Source organism: Vigna umbellata, chromosome 4 (genome assembly GCF_029865625.1).
Source record: "Vigna umbellata cultivar VRB3 chromosome 4, Vumbellata_1.0, whole genome shotgun sequence".
In the NCBI taxonomy this organism is placed as follows: domain Eukaryota; kingdom Viridiplantae; phylum Streptophyta; class Magnoliopsida; order Fabales; family Fabaceae; genus Vigna; species Vigna umbellata.
In genome coordinates, this window is record NC_142168.1 from 74,461,208 (window position 1) to 74,478,653 (window position 17,446).

Genomic DNA, 17,446 nt, shown 5'->3' on the forward strand with positions numbered 1-17,446 from the left:
CTGGCGAGACCCACTCACTGCCGCCGCCATAGACAGGGTCGCTAGAGCCTCCTGAGTTTATTCCTGGGCCGGTGACGACTCGTTTGGGCTATATTTGAGTAGATCTGAGTTTTAAGTTCTGCTTGTTTTTTCTCGATGTGACCTACTCGCCGTCGTCGCTACAGAGGAGTCGTCGGAGCCTCCTGAGTTTTTTCCTAGGCTTGGTGACAACCTGCTTTGCCTAAATTTGAGTAGATCTAAGTTTGAAGGTTTTGTTCCTTTTCTTGGGTACGGGATGTCTGAAGTAAAAAGTATTCATTTGGGGTACCTAATGACCTACCAAATATAGGAAGTACATGTTGGTTGGATGGTCATAAATACTTACAATGGAGTCAATTTATGCGAAGAGTTCTCAACGGTCGTTCAAAACTTGATCACATAGATGGAGGAGGACCAAGACCAGACGACACTCGTTTTTCAATTTGGGACAATGAAGATTCATTAATTATGACTTGGATGTGGCAATCCATGATTCCTGAGATAAGGAAAAATTATATGTTTCATTCTTCTGCAAAAGAAATATGGAATGATTTACAGAGTACCTTTTCCTTAAAAAAGGATCTTGTTGCTTAGTATGACATCAAGAACGGGATATTTAATACAAAACAGGGCTCCCTTTCCGTATCAAAATATCATGAAATCCTGAATGGTCTTTGGATGGAACTCGATCAGATCCAAACAATAAAGATGTGTAAAACAGATGTTGTCGCTCTTGCTGAATTCATTGAAAGGGAAAATTTTTAAATTTCTCCAAGACCTGAATCATGAGTACGACCCAATCCAGGTTCAAATTTTTGGAAGAGAAAAATTATCATCTCTGTTAGAAGTTTTTTTTTATGGTGAGAGGAGAAGAAACTTGGAGAACTACCATGCTTAATGGAGGGATCTCTGACATAGGCTTTGCCATGACAACTGGAAAGGGAGTCCATAAGGGCACAAATGCTAGGGGAAAGACGTTTGAAAAAGGTACTCATGGAGAACTACCATTTTGTGAATTTACTGCTTTTCATTTTTATTGTATTTTGTATTTTATTTAATTACTGTATTTATGTTTTTTGTATGATGTTTAAAATTTCGTTTTTACTTTTACAGTCTGTTGATTTTATTACCTTTAGCTTTTTAATTCTATTAATGGTTTTTACGTTCGAATCTAAATTTCTGTATACTATTTTTTGTACTTTATTTTTTTACTGTATTTTCATTTTTATCGTTGTAATCCTGTTTTTACGGTTTATAAATTTTACTGCTTTCATCATTTAAAACTGAACCACAATAAAATTGGTCCTTGAGAGACGACCTAAGAGTCACTTCCTAGTAAAATATACTGCATAAATTTTTGTATCAAATTTGACGGGTCGCGACGCCCGTATTAGTTATCTTCTTGAAGTAACTAGAGCTCTTCTTTATCAAATGTCTACTCCAAAAAATTACTGGGGAGAAGTTGTGTTAACTGCCACATATCTCATCAACAGGTTACCCACTCATATCTTAAATGACATTAGTCCTAGAGCATGGTTTGGAAGATTTACAAAAGCAATGGGATACAGACAAATCCAAGGAGATCATACTCTATTCATAAAGCATTCTTCTACAGGTAAACTCAGTCTATTTCTTGTATATGTGGATGATATGATTATTGCAGGAGATGATGAAACAGAAAAATTAGCATTAAAAGATAAATTGGCAGCTCAATTTGAAATGAAAGACCTAGGAAAACTCAAATATTTTCTTGGAATAGAGGTTGCCTACTCCAAGAACGGGATTTTCATCTCCCAAAAAAAATATGTACTTGATCTCCTTAAAGAAACAGGAAAGTTGGGATGTAGAACTTCAACAGTTCCTATAGAACAAAATCACAGAATTGGAAGTGAAGAAAGTGTTCCTGTAGAAAAGCCCTAATATCAGAGATTGGTGGAAAATTGATTTATCTATCACACACAAGACCAGACATTGCTTATGTTGCGAGTGTAGTGAGCCAATTTATTCATGATCCAAGAGATAGACACATGTAAGCAGTTGACAAAATTCTCCAATACCTAAATTCAAGTCCAAGAAAGGGGCTATTATTCAAAAGGAAAGACACGTTGACTATGAAGATATATACTAATGCTGACTATGCAGGTTCTATTATTGACAAAAAATCTACTTCTGGCTATTGTGTATTTCTTGGAGACAGTCTGGTAACATGGAGAAGCAAAAAGTCAGATAGAGTACCCCGTTCTAGTGCAGAAGCTAAATTTCGAGCCCTTGCACAAGGAATGTATGAAGGACTCTAGATAAAAATAATTTTGGAGGATCTTAAAGTCAAAGTGGAGAACCCGATGCAACTACATTGTGACAATAAGTCTGTTATGAGTGTAGCCCATAATCCAGTACAGCAAGATAGAACCAAACACATTGAAATTGACAAACTTTTCATCAAAGATAATCTTGATAGGGGCTTTATGATTACAATTCATGTTCCTACAGAACTTCAAATAGCAGATATTTTTACAAAAGGGCTTTCTCTAGGTAGATTTCAAGATTTTGTAGGCAAGTTGGGAATAATTGATATTCATTTACCAACTTGAGGGGGAGTGTTGTAATTTGAGATAATATCTTTAGAATATTCCTAATTAAAGGAAATAGATACATAATCTTTTATTTTATTTTATTTTCCTAGTTTCCCTATTTCTCTTTTTAGGATAATTAGATTATTACAAATAGAGGGTATGAGAATGTATTTTTCATGATTATAATAAAATAAGTCTTATTTTCATAATGATTTTTAACTTCTAAAATCTATAATTTTAACCTTTATAAATATAATATACTTTTTTTAAACCTATATTAACGTAGAACGAAATTTAAGCAATCACATAAAATTTGAAAATAAAACAAGTAGAAACACTTCAAACTCTAGTCTACAAGTAAAGATATTAAAGTTGCATTTATAGTCTTTAACACCGATGACACAAGATGTTGTATTGTAAGTTTAATTCTACTTAGACATTTCTAATACCGTCTGCTAATTATTGTAGGTTTAATTCCACTTAGACATTTATAATATAAAACAGTGTGGTAATTATTTTCCACATGGCCATCTACTACCGTTTCTTTTTTTAAAGACGGTGTTTCAGAGGCTGTCCAATAAACTCCTCACACACTGCATGATGGTCTTTTTCATTGCTAGTGGGTACCTTCAATAAAACATGTTTAATAAAGGGATGAGAAAATATGAATTATTGAGTATGTGAACGGTGGGAATGAATAGATGCCAACCACCACCACTTTACTCTCCCAAATTCCTTATATAACCAATCCTTCGTGCTTCTGCCTTTCAAACTACACACAACTAAGAATTAGCTTAGAGGATCTCTGTTTTACTCTTATTTCATACCACAACAAATATATGATGACTCGTTTTCTTGAACGATTTTATGCACTTTTCCTGCTTTTCATGCATGCTGCAGGACCCGTCCTCGGATTCAACAATAGCTCTGAAATAAAGTGCATTGAGAGGGAGAGACAAGCACTCCTCAGCTTCAAACATGGCCTCGTAGATGTCCGTGGCATGCTGTCTACATGGAGGGATGATGAGAAGAGTCGAGATTGTTGCAAATGGAAAGGCATTCAATGTGACCATCAAACAGGTCATGTAACCATCCTTCGTCTCCGTGGTTCCTTTCCACAATATTTGACAGATGCAGTCAATATGACTTCACTGTTTGCCTTGCAAACTATTCAACATTTGGATCTCAGCAACAATTTTTTTATAGAGAGTCACATCCCCCAACTCATCGGCTCACTTACTAACTTAAGATATCTCAATCTCTCTAATTCTCATTTTAGTGGCAGCATTCCTACCCAACTTGGAAGCCTTACACATTTAAGGTATCTCGACCTCAATTATAATACTCTTGATGGGAAACTCCCTCGTCAACTTGGAAATATGTCACAGTTGAGATACCTTGATCTGAGTGGTAATTCATTTTCAGGAGCACTCCCTTTTCAGGTTGGGAATCTTCCTTACTTGCAAACTCTTAGACTTGGTGGTGATTTTGATGTCAAACCTAAGGATGCAGACTGGCTGTCTAATCTCTCTTCCCTAACACATCTTGCCATCGATGGTTTACATAACCCTGACTGGTTGCATATGATTCATTATCCAAAGCTAAGAGAGTTGAGACTAGTTGATTGTTCTCTTTCAGATACCCATATTCAATCTCTGTTTTATTCACGTTCCAACTTTTCCACTTCTCTTACCATCCTTGACCTTTCTTATAATATGCTCACATCCTCAACATTTCAATTATTATCTAACTTTAGCCTTAATCTTCAACAGCTTTATCTTTCTCATAATAACATTGTTTTCTCATCTCCAGTCCACTCAACCTTTCCTTCTCTTGTGATCCTTGATCTTTCCAATAATAACATGACATCATCGGTCTTTCAAGGTATTTTCAACTTCAGTTCAAAACTTCAAAATCTTTATTTGCAAAGTTGTAGTCTTAAGGATGATAGTTTTCTCATGTCAGCTATTCCAATTGCGAATTCTTCCTCTTCTCTTGTCTCGCTTGATCTCTCCTCAAATCTGTTGAAATCATCATCCATATTTTACTGGCTCTTCAACTCCACCACCAATCTTCGTACACTTAAACTTTATGATAACATGTTGGAAGGTCCCATTCCAGATGGATTTGGGAAAGTAATGAACTCTATTGAAGTTCTTGACCTCTCTGATAACAAACTGCAAGGCGAGATTCCATCTTTCTTTGGGAACATGTGCACATTGCAGAGTTTATACCTCTCAAACAACAAGTTGAGTGGGGAAATTTCCCATTTCTTTCGGAATTCATCATGGTGCAACAGACACGTGTTTCAGAATTTGTATTTATCTTATAACAACATTACAGGCACGTTACCTATGAGCATTGCATTGCTATCTGAGTTGGAGGGCTTGCTTTTGGATGGAAATTGCTTGGAGGGTGATGTCACTGAATCCCATCTTTCAAACTTTTCCAAATTAAGGTACTTATTTTTGTCAGACAACTCCCTATCTCTAAAAATAGCCCCTAACTGGGTTCCTCCTTTTCAAATAATGAGCTTGGGACTAAGATCTTGCAAGTTGGGTCCTAGATTTCCTAGTTGGCTCCATACTCAACGCTCCTTAGAATTTCTGGATATTTCTAATAATAGGCTTAATTGTTCAGTACCAAAATTGTTTTGGAACAACCTTCAAGATGTGGAATATTTGAATATGTCTCAGAATAATTTCACTGGTGCAATTCCTAATATGTCAATGAAGCTTTCCAGTACACCATTGATAATTCTGAATTCGAATCACTTTGAAGGCAAAATTCCATCGTTTTTACTACAAGCTTCAGAGTTGAGGCTTTCTGACAATAAATTTTCAGATCTATTTTCATTCAGATGTGACCAAAGCAGCTCTGAATTGACTTTTTTAGATTTATCAAATAATCAATTAAAGGGACAACTCTCAGACTGTTGGAAATCTATAGATCGATTGGTGTGGCTTGATTTAAGCAACAATAAATTGTCAGGGAAGATTCCTGTGTCCATGGGCAACCTCGTTAAATTGGAAGGCTTGGTCTTACGGAACAATAACCTAACGGGTGAATTACCTTCAACTTTGAAGAACTGCAACAATTTAATTACCTTGGATGTGGGTGAAAATATGTTGCTTGGTCCAATACCATCATGGATCGGAGAAAGTATGCAGCAATTAAAAATTTTGAACATGCGAAAGAATCACTTTTCTGGAAATCTTCCTAGTCAACTCTGTTATTTGAAGGATATTCGATACTTGGATCTTTCGAGGAATATGTTATCAAAAGGAATTCCATCATGCTTAAACAATTTGACTGCAATAATTGCAGACATAAACGTTTGGAGTAAAAGTTTTTTAAGTTTGGTTGATATGAATGGTATAACTTATGCAAGTTTTCCTTCCGGCGACTATACCCTTAACATAAGCCTAATTTGGAAAGGTGTGGAACAGGGGTTCAAGAATCCAGAGTTAAAGCTTATGAGCATTGATCTTTCAAGTAATAAGTTGACAGGTGATATACCAAAAGAGGTTGGATATTTACTTGGGTTAGTTTCTTTGAATTTATCAAGAAATAATCTGAATGGAGAAATTCCTTCAGAGATAGGAAATTTAAGTTCTCTAGAGTCCCTGGACTTATCAAGAAATCATATCAGCGGGGAAATTCCTTTCTCACTTTCTCAAATTGATTTTCTTGGCAAGTTAGATTTGTCACACAACTCTCTCTCTGGAAAAATACCTTCAGGAAGACACTTTAGAACTTTTGATGTCTCCAGTTTTGAAGGGAATGTTGGCCTTTGTGGTGAACAACTTAACAGAACTTGTCCTGAAGATGAAAATCAGACAAAAATAAAGGCTCAAGAACATGGAACAGTCAATGATGATGAAGATAATGGTTTCTATGAAACACTGTATATGAGCATAGGGATTGGATATTTCACTGGATTTTGGGGCTTATTAGGGCCAATGCTACTTTGGCCTTCTTGGAGAAATACTTACATGAGGTTCCTAAACAGATTGACAGATGTATATCAATAATATGCATGCCAACCAAGTGTTGTTGGTGGTCTGATTGCAAGAAATGTTATAAACGATGACGAGGAACATTATAAAAAATTGCTCATTTTCTTTTTTAACGAGAAAATTACGTTATTGAAACTTTTGTCATATAAAAACTAGTTATATTTATGGGAAACAGAGATGTTAGTTATCTTATATGAGTACGTCTTGTTCTACTCTCAAAGGTAATGGTTATATAATTTATTGAAACAGTTACAGTTTAATTATATCTTGAATTCAGATACTTAATTACATTAAGATACAATTCCGTCTTTGACATACTGAGGTCTTTGACAAGAGGATGGTGTTATAAATTCAGAAGATACTGCTTTCATTCCTAAGAGAATTATCCAAGAATTATAGAGTCATTAAAGTTACCATAATAAGTTGATATCTATTCCTCAATAAATAACAATTGAAAACAAAATCTAAACCAATATTGACACTTTATATAAGAACGTCCAATAATGAACTAAATAAAGCATAAACTATCTATCTACTACACAAATTGAAAGAATATTTTGGAACAGCTTTTAAAAAGAACACTTTGGGGTAGATTTATTTTTTCATTCGTCTTATATGTTTCAGTTTTGAAGAGAATAAAATTTATAAAAATGTGATGACAATTTTGAAAATTTTATTAACTTATAAATTCAGTTATATTAAAATCAAAGTCATATGTTATTAAAGAACTTAACCTAAAAGATATGCAAAATTTTCAAATTTTATTATTTTTTTAATTATTTTATTTGAGGGACGAGATTTTACCTCCATTCATGTAAGAACCAAAATCATGCATTCTTTTTAATATTAATTAAAGAAATAATTAATTCTTATTCAATTTTTTAATTTTAGTTTATATAGACACTAGTGGAAAAATGACATTTTATAACGTACAAAAATGACTTTTTATAACGTAGTTACTGGGGACATAGTTCTGGGCGATATAGTTGTTAGCAAAATGATGAAGATGAAGTTTTGATGATGTCCAAATCAAGTCAAGACCAATCAAGAATCAAAATGAATTGAAGACTTGTAGTGTGATGGAAAGCTTTTGTAATACTCTTAGAAATATGTATAGGACTTAGATTAGAAAAAGAAAAGTGTTTTGTAAAATTACTGTAGCAAATTTGTGCAGTGCTAATCGATTAGCAGGGGCTTTTAATCGATTAGCGCTAATCGATTAGCAAGGGCTGTTAATCGATTAGCAAGGTGACCGTTTGAAAAACTAGTCGTTTTTAGAGCCGTTGGACTATCCGTTGGTGCGTTAATCGATTAACAACTTAAGATAATCGATTAACACAGTAAGAAAGGCTGAAAACGAAAAATGGAAGAGCCTTTGGATAAGTCTATAAATAGACTCTCATTTCCTCTCAAGTAGTAGTATATAAACTCTTCCCTTGTGCTCAAATACTCAAAAATTCTTGAGACTTGTGTGTTCTTGCTCAGCTAAGGAAACTTTGTCTGTAGAGTTGGTGAAATACTGCTACGGTGATAGAGGAATAGCTGATTCATCCTTGGTGTGTCTAAGGAGGTGTTCGGAAGAGGAAGTTCATCCTTCGTGAAGCATTCGAAGGAGGTGGTCATCCTTTGTGAAGATTCAAAGGAGGTGTAAGTTGGTTCATCCTTCGTGAAGCATTCGAAGGAGGTGGTCATCCTTTGTGTAGATTCAAAGGAGGTGTAAGTGTTTCATCCTTTGTGAAGACTCAAAGGAGGTGGTTGTCTCATCTCTTGTGGCATCAAGCGAGGTGTTTTCTAAACTCTTACAAATTGTATCTTTGTGATTGTAGTTTGTAATTGTTTTGTGATTAGTGAATTGTTTATCTTGTTTTGAGATAAGCGACTGGACGTAGGATTGGTAAGATCCGAACCAGGATAAAATCATCTATGCAAATTTCTCTCAACCTTACTCTATTTTATTGTTATCATTAATTGCTAAGTAAGTTTAATTGAGTAGAAATTTTTAAGGCACACGTTTTTAGTAAGAACCAATTCACCCCCCTCTTGGTTTGTTGTTCCACGCTAACCCATCCGCTGCAGCCGCTCTGACAATTGGTATCAGAGCTTGCTTTGATAGTCATTCAAATGGCGGGATCGTATCAAACATTCGCAGAGGGTGCTTCTATCAATAGACCACCACTATTCACAGGTAAAAATTACGCATTTTGGAAGGTCAAAATGCAAATTTTGATGGAATCTATTGATATAGATATTTGGGATGCTGTTGCATTTGGTCCTTTTGTTCCAACTAACAATATGCAGGAACCAAAGCCCCGTGACCAATGGACTGCTGAAGATAAGAAAAAATTTGGTAATGATGTAAGAGCTCGTAACATTATTTCATCTGCTTTAACTATTAATGAGTTTTACAGGATTTCTGTCTGTAAAAGCGCTAAAGAAATGTGGGAAACTTTAAGAGTAACTCATGAAGGCGGAGATGAAATTGGGTGTGCTAAAACGAATACTTTAATCATGGAAGAGAATAATTCAAGCTCTTCATCAAGCACAACATCAAGTATGGGTGATTCTGATGAGCAAGCATATATTTGTTTAGTGGTAAATGACGATATAGTTGGAAGTCAAGTAAGTACCTCTAGCGATTCTGATGATTCTGATGATATTGATGAAGATGAATTACATGAAACTTATAGAGAATTATTGATAGAATCAGAAAAACTAGATCTTGCTCATAAAAAATTGAAAAAGAATTTTAAAGAATTACAAAAGAAATATGAAAAATCCTTAGAAGAAATAGAAACTTTAAATAGTAGAAAATGATACAAATATATCTGCTGAGTGTAAACTTTGTGATGAACATAAATTGAAAGTTGATAACGTTGAAAAATCAATAGCAGATGAAAATAAAGAATTAAAATCAAATTTTAAAAAATTTTTGAAGAAAATAAAATTTTGAAAAATAAAATTTTATTTTATGAAAAAGGTAAATATACTAGTAGTGATAAATGTGCATCTTGTGTTAATTATAAGAAACTACTAGATGAAACAACCTTAGGAGAATGTAGTAAAAATAATGAAAATAAGGTTGTTAAAAATAAGTATGTTCCTAGAATTAAAAATAAACATAATCATAGAACCCGTAGAACTTGGGTAGAAAAAGGAACAACTTATAGGAATACAAATGTTGTATCATGCTTTTATTGTATGAAAAAGGGTCATACATCTAACAAATGTAAAATTAAGCATTATGGTGTTCCAAGTGCTAGATATATTTGGGTTGTAAAATGATTTCAAATTTTCAAACTAACCCAAAGGACCCATACAAAATAGTTGGGTACCAAATGTTTCATATTTAAGAAAAATTTTTTAAAATGTTTTTGTTCTAAATATTTGAAAAGAAGAATTAAGAAATTTTTATTCCAAGGTAGATGGAACTATTTTTTTAATATACAAAGCATATATAGTTTTCAAACGGAAAACATTTGAAATAGAAGAATGTGTGCATGTTGTCTTTAATGAAATTGTAGACCTTGAGGCAAAACCTCTTGAGTCATTTGAATTACATGCAGGCAATGATGAAGATTTGTAGAAGACAACAAATGAAGTGAAGAATGATGACAATCCTCAAGATGAAGATCTAAACAAAATGTGGAAACAACCTAGAGGATTCTCATTACGAAATTGGAGGCATATCTAACGGGGTACTTTATGCTTCTATGCTTTTTGTAGTGTGTGTGCTATATATTTAACTTCTTTGTATGCTTGCCTCTTTAAATTCAATAAAATGTATGTTGTTTTTCCTCAATATTTCTATGCATATATCCTTTTATTAAGGGGGAGTATAATTTCTAATAAATTTAGGGGGAGCAATTATACACAACTTTTTAATAATGATCAAAAAGGGGGAGAAATATTTAAAGCCGTAACACTAACAATTGTTTCTTCCTTAAGTTGTGTTTTAAATACAGATTATTACCAAAAGCTTTAAATCAAGAAGGTTTTGATCATCATCAAAAAGGGGGAGATTGTTAGCAAAATGATGAAGATGAAGTTTTGATGATGTCCAAATCAAGTCAAGACCAATCAAGAATCAAAATGAATTGAAGACTTGTAGTGTGATGGAAAGCTTTTGTAATACTCTTAGAAATATGTATAGGACTTAGATTAGAAAAAGAAAAGTGTTTTGTAAAATTACTGTAGCAAATTACTGTAGCAAATTTGTGCAGTGCTAATCGATTAGCAGAGGCTGTTAATCGATTAGCGCTAATCGATTAGCATGGGCTGTTAATCGATTAGCAAGGTGACCGTTTGAAAAACTAGCCGTTTTTAGAGTCGTTGGACTATCCGTTGGTGCGTTAATCGATTAGCAACTTAAGATAATCGATTAACACAGTAAGAAAGGCTAAAAACGAAAAATGGAAGAGCCTTTGGATGAGTCTATAAATAGACTCTCATTTCCTCTCAAGTAGTAGTATATAAACTCTTCCCTTGTGCTCAAATACTCAGAAATTCTTAAGACTTGTGTGTTCTTGTTCAGCTAAGGAAACTCTGTCTGTAGAGTTGGTGAAATACTGCTACGGTGATAGAGGAATAGCTGATTCATCCTTGGTGTGTCTAAGGAGGTGTTCGGAAAAGGAAGTTCATCCTTCGTGAAGCATTAGAAGGAGGTGGTCATCCTTTGTGAAGATTCAAAGGAGGTGTAAGTTGGTTCATCCTTCGTGAAGCATTCGAAGGAGGTGGTCATCCTTTGTGTAGATTCAAAGGAGGTGTAAGTGTTTCATCCTTTGTGAAGACTCAAAGGAGGTGGTTGTCTCATCTCTTGTGGCATCAAGCGAGGTGTTTTCTAAACTCTTACAAATTGTATCTTTGTGATTGTAGTTTGTAATTGTTTTGTGATTAGTGAATTGTTTATCTTGTTTTGACATAAGCGACTGGACGTAGGATTGGTAAGATCCGAACCAGGATAAAATCATCTGTGCAAATTTCTCTCAACCTTACTCTATTTTATTGTTATTATTAATTGCTAAGTAAGTTTAATTGAGTAGAAATTTTTAAGGCACACGTTTTTAGTAAGAACCAATTCACCCCCCTCTTGGTTTGTTGTTCCACGCTAACCCATCCGCTGCAGCCGCTCTGACAATAGTAAGTCTGAACATTTTATAACGTAGCAGAAATTTACGTTATAATATGTGAACATATTACATCGTAGTTTCTGAAGTCCGTCATAATATGCGCAGGGAGGTATAATGACGTAAAAGTTTTTGTACGTTATAATATATGATCTATTATTACGTATATATTTTTGTACGTTATAATATGTTTTTTTTTTTGAAAAAAAAATTGATTGATTATTACTTTTGACATCCAAGAAAATTATAATAATATTCCTGTATAACAAAATAGTATTCATTTCAAACATTAAATCATCTAATAATTTAATACCATTTATACATAAAACTATATATTAAATCTAAATATTACATTAATGTATATTCTAGCCAAATTTCTACCAACACTTAAAATAAAAGAAGCCCATTTCGTCTTCCATGTCTGCAGCTCTCATGGGAGATGAATCATTAAAAATCTACAAATAAAATAATAGAATTAAAATTGTAATGAAACACATTATGAAAATACATTTAAACCAGCAACTTATACAACATCTTGTAATATGAAGAGTCTCTTACTTGAAATTCGAAATAGGAACACAACAAAAAAAGGTCACAACCAGCCACCTGCAAAACAAATGTAAAATAAAATAAAATTAATTGATGTAAATAGTATTAATTGATATAAAAAAGAAACAACCAGCCACTGCACGATAGAATTTCATAATTAATTAGCTTCTCAAATATCATAAAAACAAAAAAAGGAACCAATATATCATAAAAACTAATTAAAACTAATTAAACCATATATCATAAAAACAGATTATTCAACCATATATCATAAAAACTAATTAAAACAAAAGTAACAATATCTTTGCAAATGGAGATAAAAAATAGAATCCCAAGTAACAGAAAAGGAAAAAAATGTATATAGGAGGAAAAACCCATTGAAGGTAAAATTCATCATAACTATTTTCAAAATAACCATTCTATACATACCCTCAACGTCAAGGCCAGAGGAGAATAAGTAGAATCAAACTGCTGTTGAATAGCAACTGTGTGCTTCACAAGTCCATTTTGAAAAGCCTTGCAAAAGTACTCAATCATGTGAATAACCCATATAGCAGTCTCTCTGATGACCTCATTACATCAGATCACGACTAGATTTCGCATTCCAGATTTTTTTATCATACCTCACACCATCTACCTAAGAAAAGATCCAAACAAGCAGTCACTTAAGGACAAGGTAGAAAATTATCCAATGTACACGTGAAACAAGGGGCACCAAAAGGTAGTGCAAGACAATAGATCATAAAGCATGCAAAATAATGTATTTTACTACCGTGCAGAGGATTTGCCAGCCAATACGGTGAACAAAAAGTTCAGGATAATATAAAGTTACAAACAAGCATGTTTCCCCTGGAAGTTTGAAAACAGAAGTTCTATACAAATTGACAACATTTCAACATGTTAAAACACTTTAGCCATCATCCATAATTTTGGTTCAAACACCACATATTTTCTATGTTACACACCTTGACAAGGCAATAGAAAAACAAGTAAGCATTTAGAGCGGCCAAAACCATACTTAGTTACCTAGAATAATCTCAGGGGCTCTGTAATGCCTTGTAGAAACAATGGAGCTATGATTCTGATTATCATATGCAGTACTACCAAAATCAATCAGCTTAATAGCACTAGACTTGGGCAAGCACCTGAACTGCGTTTCATCTTAGGAAACTCTCTGTACCAATCCAATTATTTTCCTTAAATATATTATAACTGAGTCTACAAACATTATTAAGTTTCCATCCAAAAATGTCAAATACCTTATAGCTAGGTAGCTTTACATATTCAGAAGAAACCAGAAGAATATTTTCTGGCTTCAGATCAGTGTGGATTAGGCGTAGTTCATGCATATCTGAATATGATAAAGAATAAGAAAAAGTTAAAGTAAGCAGACACAACTAAGATACACTGTATCCCTGGAAAAAGATGGAAAAAGAAAGCAGGCCAAGGGAAGCCATGGTTTGATCAGTAAGCAAGAGACATAGGAATGAAACAAGAGAAATAAACTGAAGGCCAAGAATAATCCACAGACTCAAAATTAGGCACCAAAATTAGGCAACAGATTCATGTATCCAAAGAAGTGGTTACCTCCACTCATGATTTTGTACAATAAACAAAGAACACGATATATGTCTTCCTAACCTACTACTTACCAAGGTTCTACTCCACACAACTAAAATATCGGCGGTCTTTAAGTTTTTTGTTTCTTCGAAAGATCATCAGAGGCAAAATATCAATACTGGCTAACATGTTCAGTTCCTCAACAAAATCAAAAAAATTGAAAAGCGTCCCAACACAGAACAGCAAACCCTAAACCCCACAATTTCTCCCAACATCAACCCTAAAACCCCAAATTTCAATGCCCACTCCAAAACGCACCTCACAAATAAAATAGGAATCGCGATAATCACCAAGATGGAACCGGTACTAAGGTTTTGACCTACACAAGGATGCCAAAATCGCAATCTTACAACAACGACGATACCTGTTAAACCAAAAACCAGTAGGACCAAAGACAAACCCAAAAAGGGAAATCAATCAACGAAAAAATGCAAAATAGTGCACAATCATACCTTCGTGCTGCTTCAATGCGAGTGAAAACCAACCACAATAATGCCCCCTTCCTGCCCTAATTTTAAAGACGGAGAAATGCGAGTGAGAGGGCTGAGATGAACGGAAGAGAAGAATGAGAGTGAGAGGCAAAGTAAAATGAAATATAGGGAGGGAAATGTGAAAAATAAGCGAAGAAGAAGGGATATTATATTTGTATTTTAAAACTCCGTTATAATAAGTTAATAATAGGTTTTGCATTTATTTACAGGTTTTACATTTATTTACAAGTTTGCCACCGTATTTTATATTATAACTGATTTTTAAAACTACGTTATAATATGTCTTAAACTTATTTACAAGTTTGCCACCGCATTTTATATTATAACTGATTTTCAAAACTACGTTATAATATGTCTTAAACTTATTTACAAGTTTGCCATCACGTTTCATATTATAACTGATTTACAAAACTACGTTATAATATATCCTATTATAATGGATAATTTTTATCCGTTATAATAGGTTCGCTATAGAAAGGTCTTTTTCTACTAGTGAGATATGTTAGATATTTATACAAATTAAACATATTTACACAAACAATATAATATGTATATTTACTCCTGACATTTTCTAACCATTAACTGTGTTCATTCTTAACAGTAGTATTTTCTTACAAAATTCTCTTACCTTTTAAAAAAAAAATCATAATAACACAACAAAAATAATATAATAGTTTCTATTGAAATTATTATGAAAATTATAATAATTTAATTTCACATATAACTATATTGTTTTAAGAAAACAATTATAAACTCATATTAAAATATTAAAAAATTAAAATGAAATAAATTAAATTTAGATTTATTGAACACGGATATATGCACTAGTATTTCAACAAAGCAAGGAATTGAAGGATAAAACAAAATACTAGGGATATCGAGTCCTAAATTAAGGAAATTAAATGTATATGTACTTGATTACGGGATTAATTAAGTAGAGAATGATTATAAATAGGTTTAATGTCTCGGTAGGTCCCTATTTTCGGCGTGAATCTCAAATAGGTCCCTTTTCTTTTCGGCGTCTCAATTGGGTCCCCATTTTTGTAAAATTGTAACAATTAGGGGTCTGCCGTCAAATTGGACAAACGGCCGTTTAATTGTTGCTTACGTGTCAAATGGGAATCATGCCACGTGTCATTACTGAAAACACTGTTCATGCCACGTAAGAAACAATTAAACGGCCGTTTGTCCAATTTGACGGCAGACCCCTAATTGTTACAATTTTACAAAAATGGGGACCCAATTGAGACGCCGAAAAGAAAAGGGACCTATTTGAGATTCACACCGAAAATAGGGACCTACCGAGACATTAAACCTTATAAATACATGGAATAAAAACATAAAAAGCGAAGTACTTCTTACAGTTAAGGTCTCTTAAAAGATAAAATACTTACATTTGTAAAATTTTGTATAGCTAACACTACAAAAATTATTAATATTATCGACGGATTTTTACTGACAGATATATTTTTGTCGGTAAATTTTTATTACCGACGACATTATCGACAGATTTTGAATTTTATTTACTGACGGCCAAAAGTCATCGATAAATCCGTCGGTAACTGACATACACATTACCGACGGACATGTTCCATCGGTAAATCCATCGGTAATGTCAATGTCACTTACCGACAATTTTATCAAAGGTTTTTGACCATCGATAAAAGAAGTAAAAATTTTTCTGCCCATTATTTCACTTATCGACATTACCGACGGATTTACCGAAGGTCCATGTCCGTCAGTAAAAAGAGCGGGAATTTTCCCCCCCAAATTCTGTCTCCAGTGTCAATATATGTGGCAAAGACGCTCATTTCTCCTCATTTTCTTTACCAACTCAGTTTCACACCACCACTACTCATTTCTCCTTATCGTGTTGTGGCTTCAGCTCTCTACCATTACAGGTTGCTCTCCACCATCGTAGGATAGTCTCCACCATCATAGGATGCTCTCAACTTTTCCGGCGAGCTCCACTTTTCCGGCAAGCTCAAGTTTTTTGGTGGGCTGTTGTAGAGTTTATTTGTGCGATTAGGAACATCACCGGTGCTAAACTTTTTCGGCGAGCTCAACTCTGCATGATAAAATGACACAACATCACCGGTCCTAAATTTTTCCGGCAAGCTCAACTCTCTATGATAAAATGACACAACATCACCGATCCTAAACTTTTCCGACGAGTTCAACTCTCCATGATTCCCTATGGCTATTCGCGTGATGCCGTTTTGGTGGCGGAGTTCGTGGAAATGAAAAAAAAAATTGACACAGCGACGAAGGAAGAGGAAGAAGATGAACCAGGTCGCGACATGTACCGACGGATTTACCGAAGGCCTAGATCCTTCGGTAATTACCAAAGGCGTTACCGACGGCCAAAAGCTTTCGATAATTATCTACGGACAAAAGATCCATTGGTAAAGTTTACAAACAACGTTTTTATCAACGGTATGTTGACTATCGATAAGCCGTTAGTAAATGCTAATTACCGACGGATTTTATACATTACCGACGAATTATGACCGTTGGTAATCTCAATCATTCTTGTAGTGTAAAAAATTAGTCATCAGGTATAATAGTTCTTAGTCCGATTGTTAGTTTATATTAAAAAATAATCATTTCCAAAATGTTTTAAGGAAGGAAAAGATTTTTCAGAAAAGGTTATTATTTTCCATATTTGGGTAAGTTTATTTTCAAAATAGAGGTTTTTATTTTTTATTTTTTATCTAAGTTAGTTTATCTTTATATATTATTGTTATCATACTTTATATATTTTTTAAAGTTACACTAAATGATAGAAAAACTACAATAATTGATCAGACATTATAATTTTTTTTTCTAACTGGTTTTAACGTTTTAGAAAAGGACCACGTTGATAACATTAAATTGACAACGTTTTGCCAACAACAGGTGTCAGTCTGAATTGGTTGAATTTGAACTTTTTTTTCACCGAAACCGATTAAATAAAGGGTTGAGGGGTTAAAATGTGTTTATTCTGAAAGTACCCTTGTACGTGCAGTACAATCTTCATTTGAGGGTTATTTTATTTTGACGCTGGTTATTGG

The 17,446-nt window shown here is 33.8% G+C and overlaps 1 protein-coding gene across 1 annotated transcript; it reads left to right on the forward strand.

Annotated features, from left to right (window-relative positions):
* Positions 1-3,429: 3,429 nt before the first annotated feature.
* On the forward strand, positions 3,430-6,625 carry LOC148201288 (receptor-like protein EIX2). Its single transcript, XM_088114132.1, has one exon. The coding sequence runs from the start codon at positions 3,431-3,433 to the stop codon at positions 6,623-6,625; it is 3,195 nt and encodes a 1,064-aa protein (XP_087970258.1). The 5' UTR covers position 3,430.
* The last annotated feature ends 10,821 nt before the right edge of the window (positions 6,626-17,446 follow it).

Excerpts from the sequence above, each read along its gene's own strand:
- LOC148201288 (XM_088114132.1), top strand. The coding sequence starts at position 3,431 with ATGATGACTCGTTTTCTTGAACGATTTTATGCACTTTTCCTGCTTTTC.